At 62.5% G+C, this 5,521-nt stretch overlaps 1 protein-coding gene across 1 annotated transcript; it reads right to left on the bottom strand.

Moving 5' to 3' along the window:
* Positions 1 to 240: 240 nt before the first annotated feature.
* Positions 241 to 3,814, bottom strand: ZDHHC16 (zinc finger, DHHC-type containing 16). The gene is made up of 10 exons (XM_009703556.1): positions 3,563 to 3,814; positions 3,141 to 3,335; positions 2,808 to 2,896; positions 2,557 to 2,585; positions 2,218 to 2,351; positions 1,944 to 1,991; positions 1,282 to 1,367; positions 856 to 979; positions 711 to 781; positions 241 to 355 (listed from the first exon to the last, which is right to left on the bottom strand). Exons 1-10 carry the CDS (start codon positions 3,797 to 3,799, stop codon positions 241 to 243), a joined length of 1,128 nt encoding a protein of 375 aa, XP_009701858.1. The 5' UTR covers positions 3,800 to 3,814.
* Positions 3,815 to 5,521: the final 1,707 nt, after the last annotated feature.

The raw sequence follows: 5,521 nt of genomic DNA, 5'->3' as shown, positions 1-5,521 counted from the left end.
GCCTGCTCTCCCCCCCCTCCCCCGGGGCTTGCCTCCAGCCACCACAGAGCCAAGAGAGCAGGCGTCCAGACACCGACACTGTCCAAGGAGTTTCCCGTGGCTCTGGCTCCGGTCAGCCATGTGTGCTAGCACCCACCTCCTGCCAAGGTGGGCATTTGGGCCAAAGGGAGCCATGGTGGTGGAGTGGGTCCCCTGTGTGTTCCCCTGCCTGCGGGGAGGGACATCTGCAGCACCCAGGGCTCAGATGGCCAGGAGCGGCGCGCGCTGCTCGGTCATGCAGGGAGGCAGGTCCCAGCTCAGGCCCGTCCCGTGGGGCAGGTGAGGAGAGGGCAGCAGGACACGGGTGAGCCAGTGCCTGTGGGGAGAGGAGTGAGACCACAGCAAAAAGCTGAAGTCTTGGTGCTTCTCAGCTCCGCAGAGCTGAGCCAGGGCTGTCAGCCTGTGTCCCTGAGCTGCCACGATGGCCGAGCTCCTCAGCCGGGATTCTTTTTGACAAAGGAGCGCTGGGTAGGCCGGAGCTTGCCACCGGGCAGGGCTGAGGAGCCACAAGGCAGCTGATGCCTGGGTCCTCCGTGGCTTGCAAAACCCAGAGCAGTGCACAGCATGGGATGCTCGCTGTCCTGCTCTGCCCCAGCTTCCCAAGGACAGCCCCAGTGTCCCAGCACCCCCCGCACACTGCTGAGCCACCACCTGCCCGGGCAGGACTTTACCTTGGCATGTCCACACCCAGGAACAACTTCCAGTTATCCCAGCTGCCGTAACTATAGGGGTTCCTGAAGACCTGCAGGCCAGGGAGACGCACATCACATCTGGCTCTGCTCCAGCCAGCCCTCCCGCTTTGCAGGCTGTGCTTACCTTGCCTTTCTTCTGCAGCCTCTGCCTCTCCTTCTTGTTGATGTGCCGCTCAATACTGGTTTCCCCACGGGTGATGAGGGCAGCGTGCCACAGCGTGAGGGCACCCAAGGCCAACGCAACTGAGCTGGAGACGGCAAGGGACAGCAGGTTGCACGCAGGCCCTCATTCCCTGGTGCCACAGCTGTGGAGGGGCTAAGGCTCCCTCCCGGCTCCCACAGATGTATAGGTGGGTCAGCTTCTCTAATGCCCTGTGACAGACCTAAAATCTCTCCTCTTCTGTGGTGCAAGAGCTGGCAGGGCAAGGACATCTGTGCTAGAGCAAGCCAGCCTGGCCCCGAGGATGCAGAGGGTGAGCAATGTCACAGGGCAGGGGGCTACACGCTGCTTCCCCCAGAACCCTCGCTCCCAGCCCCTGAGCCCCCTTACCTGCAGAGGACCCAGAGGTAGACCATGCTCTTGTGGAAAGCTCGCTGGCGGAAGGAGAAGGTGGGTGGCGGGGTCTGGTAGTACGTCTGAAAAAGGACCAGAGAGGGGGTGATTACACAAACTGCTTTATAGCTTGAAGCCAGATGGGGGACTGCCGCACTCCTCACTGATGCAGAGCTCAGACAGCTAGAAAGGACTGCGGCTGGAACCAACACAACAGCCAGGGTGATGGGGAGGCAGACACCAGACAGACAGACAGACACCTGAGCTGGCACACAGGTGAGAAGCAGTGGGCTGGAGGTAAGGGGGCAGGCAGCAGCTGTGGGACCGGTCAGGACACCGCACCACACCACAGCTAGTGCTCAGGGCAAGATGTGCACGCCCTGCTGTAGAGCAGGCCCTGAGCAGCGCATGCTGAGCAGCTGCCACCAGCCAAAGCCCCTGGAAGCTGGGTGCATAGGGAAGCAGACCCCAAGCTGCTGGGAGCAGTGCCCATAGCAGAGCTGCCCGGCCAGCCCCAGCTCTCTGACACACAAGATGACCATGGGAGCTGGTTCTGGCTGCGGGGTGCTCCTTGAGAGCAGGGCCCCAAGCAGGACCCAGCCTGCAGGTCAGCTCTGCTCCACACTGCCTGGAGCAGCTGGGGGACAGGGATGTCCCACCTGGTTGGCAGCCACCTGCAGTCTCTCCTTCTCAAGCAGTTTCATTCTCTAGGGGGATGGAAAACAGGGCACCAGTTACATGTCTCAGAGGAGGGGGCCCCTCCATCTCAGCCCCCCCGCAGGACCAGGGCAGCTGGGGGCCTCGCAGGAGAGAGAGGGGAAGCAAAGTCACTACAACACCAGGCCTGGCCCAGCCTTGTTCTGCAAGCTCAGCCTGGGCAGCCCAGGCAGCCTTGGTGCATGGCAGGGTGAGGGCTGGGGCGTGCCCGCTCACCTCGATGGCTGCGTAGGCGTCCCGGAACATCTCCCAGCCGCTGATGCTGCAGTAGATGCAGCCCATGGTCATGAACAGGCAAAAAGAGAAGAAGTAGCGGTGGTTGTAGTGTCCCACACAGTTGTTTAGCCAGGCTGCCTCTGGGGTTAAAGGTATGTAACCATGACAGATCACGGGCCCAAACCCACCCCAGGGACCAGGGTGGTTCTTCTGGGCCCAGCCCCCAACACCCTTCCCTGTGCTGGCTGACTCAGGAGAGGAGTAGGGCAGGGAGAGAAGGGGGAAGCAAGGCCAGCTCCCGCCAGGAGAGCGCCGCGGGTTAGTACTGCAGAAGGATACGGCAGTGGTGGTCCATCTTCAGCACACACCTGGGAGGGAGGAGAGCAGCAGTGTCAGTGCCAGCACAAGCACTGTGTTTGGAAGGGGGCTGGCAGCCCCCCCCAAGCCCTGTAAGCTGTGTGAGAGACAAGGCAAGAAGCTGGCAGAGCAGAGGCGAAGAGGCCCTGGTCTCGCAGCATGGGAGGGGGCAAGGAGAGGTGTCCCAGAGACTGCCCCGAGTGCTGCGGTGGGCACAGGGAGGGGAGCCCTACCTGTTGCAGATGCTGCAGTGGTGTGTGCGAGCCGGCTTGGGGGCAATGCATTTCCTGCAGATGGAGACGCCGGTGAGATCGTCCTTGGCCTGCGCACAGGTCAGAACATATTTGTGCACCCAAGCGCTGCACATGTCCCCTGCTCCCCACGCTCCTCACCTCCTTGGTGACCCCCCCACCTCCCCACCCCGCACTGCCCAGCCTAGCTGCCCCAATCTGGAGGAGGCTCCCTCCAGTGACGCCACCAGGCTGGTTTAGACGTTCCCAGTGATAGTCTGTAGCTGGTCCCCAGTGCCCAGCTGGGAGAGGCTGTGCTGCTGGTTGGTGTCTCACCTGTGGTGGGTGCCCAGGTGAGGTGGTGATGGCCATGTAGTAGTGGAAGACAATCATGATGAGGTTCCAGTGTCCATAGGCGAGGTGCCAGCAGATCCAGGCAGGTGTGTAGGTCTGCAGGATGAGGGGCAGCAGGCAGATGTAAACGATGGCCACGATGGAGCTTGTCAGCCCGATCACCAGTGCCACAAACACCTACGAGAAAGGGGCCTGGGTCATCAAAGTGGGCAGCACTTGCCCCTTGCTGCCTGGGGAGAGGCATGGGCAGGATAGGATCACAGGAAACCAAGCTGAACCACACACTGAGGTCCTCATGCCCTTCCTGTCTAGAACACAGGCAGCCCCAAGACTCAGTTGCCCCAGCAGCATGCTCGCCCCAGCCCCCACAGTCAGGTGCCCCCCTGCCCGGGGAGGGTACTCACCACACCAAACCACCGGGTGACGTGGTCCACCAGCCAGTACACGGGCTCGAAGAGGGAGTCGAGGACCACGTCGCTGTTGGTGAAGGAGTTGTAGAGCAGGGAGCGGAGGCAGAGGTGCCCGTAGTGCCACAGCTGCTCCGCCTGCCGCACCAGCTTAAACCGTCGCCGCCGGCCCAGCCGCAGGCACTTGAGGAGCAGGCGCATCACCGCTGCAAACATCCGCTGCCGGCTCCTCATCCCTGCCACACCACGCCTGGGGGGAGAGGAGCTCAGCGTGGGCAGGCCACCCTGCTGCCTGGCTGTCCCTCAGGAAGGGTCTCCCCTCCCGGATGTGCTGATGCCGGTCGCACAGCTCCCTGCACCGACTCTGCCAGACGCCCGCCTGCACAGCACGGCAGGGGCCTCTCCTTCGCCCTGCACAAGGATGCAGAGCAGAGGGTGCTGAGCCCAGACTCTTGGAAGCTGTGGGGCCACTGTTGCTGGGATGGCTCTCTGCGTGGAGCGGGGGGCACAGGCCCCTTGGCGTCTGGGCTCAGATGCTCTCTGGTCCCATCTCGTCTTTCCCAGCGGGGAGGGGGCCGGGGGAGCGACATGGAGAGTCTGACTCAGAGGAAACCAGAGAAGGCATGAGCATCCAGGATGCTGGGCCAGTTCCAGGGACGATCCCAGACCCAGCCCTTCCCAACAGGTTCAGGAACAGGGGAACCCACACAAGATGTATGTGGAGGAGCCAGGCCAGGATTACTGCTCCTCCCCTAGTCCCTCTCCTCACCCCCAAAAAGCAGGGCCTGGATGCTACTTCCTTTCACCTCAACCTCTGGAGCAAGCTGCAGAGGCCACCCCACACCTTTCCCAACCTCGCAGCCCCACTCCGAGAGTCCTAACACTTCCTTCTTCCCACCACCTGGATCCACCTTGGACTACACCATGCACCAGTGAAGGAGCGGCCGGGGGGCAGTCCGAGGCCAAGGCGATGCTGTGAAGTGCTCCCCTGCCTGCTGAGCCCCTCGTCCTACCCAAGAGCTGCGCTGGGAGCAAGGAGCAACTCGATCGGGTCCAGCAGCCGGGAAAATGATCTGCAGGGCTGGGGCCCCCAGGCCTCTGTGGAGGCAGCGCCCATCAATATTAAGCAGCAAGGCTGCCCCAAGGTCCTGCCAAGGCACGTTCTGAGCCTCGGCCAAGCACTCGCCTGGCATGGTGCCAGGCAGTGGTACCACACCGCAGAGTCCCTCCAGTGGGGACCGGCTGCCTGTGCTGCTGTACCCACTGCACAGCCCTCGGGTAGCAGTACGAAGAGTAAGGGAAGGAGCTGCAGCATCCATGGGCTGTCCAAAGGAGCCACGGGCTCCCCTCTGCCCTGCCAGATGAGCGTGGGGCTGACCGTGAGGCTGGGAGCAGCTGAACACAAGGACAGCAGACCCACCAGCCCAACCCAGGTCATAGGCATGGCTCCTGCTCAGGTTTCCTGTACCCTGGTAAGGGAGAGGTGGGATATGCAAACCCCAGCGCCAACCCCTTCTCCACATTTCCCCTTGACTCTGCCAAGAGCTTTCCTCTGAAATATATCAGGTGCGAAGTGGAGCAACAACTTCCGGCTGTGCAGCCTTTGGGTGGCACACATCCCCATGTTGTCAGTGAGGTAAGGGACAAAATGCTGCAGACAGCAGCAGGTCTTGGGGTCAGCCCTCCCCTCCAAACACACAGCACCTCTCTGCCCCTCAGAAATGTTTCCTCGCCTACAACAGCCAGCAGCTGAGCCCACAGGGGAGGCAGCCAGCCTGTCCCAGGGCAGGACCCCGCTCTGTGCCCAGGCACCTGCCTGCAGACAGAAGCACAGCCACAGGGATGAGGCTCCAGCAGAGCCATGCACCCTCCCTGGCCCAGTCAGGCATCGGGGCTCCAGCCCTCACCCTGCCCACGGCCCTCCCCACATCCCAGTGGGGCACTAAGCCCATGGGG

This window comes from Cariama cristata, unplaced genomic scaffold (genome assembly GCF_000690535.1).
Source record: "Cariama cristata isolate BGI_N322 unplaced genomic scaffold, ASM69053v1 scaffold24047, whole genome shotgun sequence".
NCBI classification, from domain to species: Eukaryota; Metazoa; Chordata; class Aves; order Cariamiformes; family Cariamidae; genus Cariama; species Cariama cristata.
The sequence above is the reverse complement of the archived record's forward strand: the minus strand, read 5'-3'. Positions and strand labels throughout refer to the sequence as shown.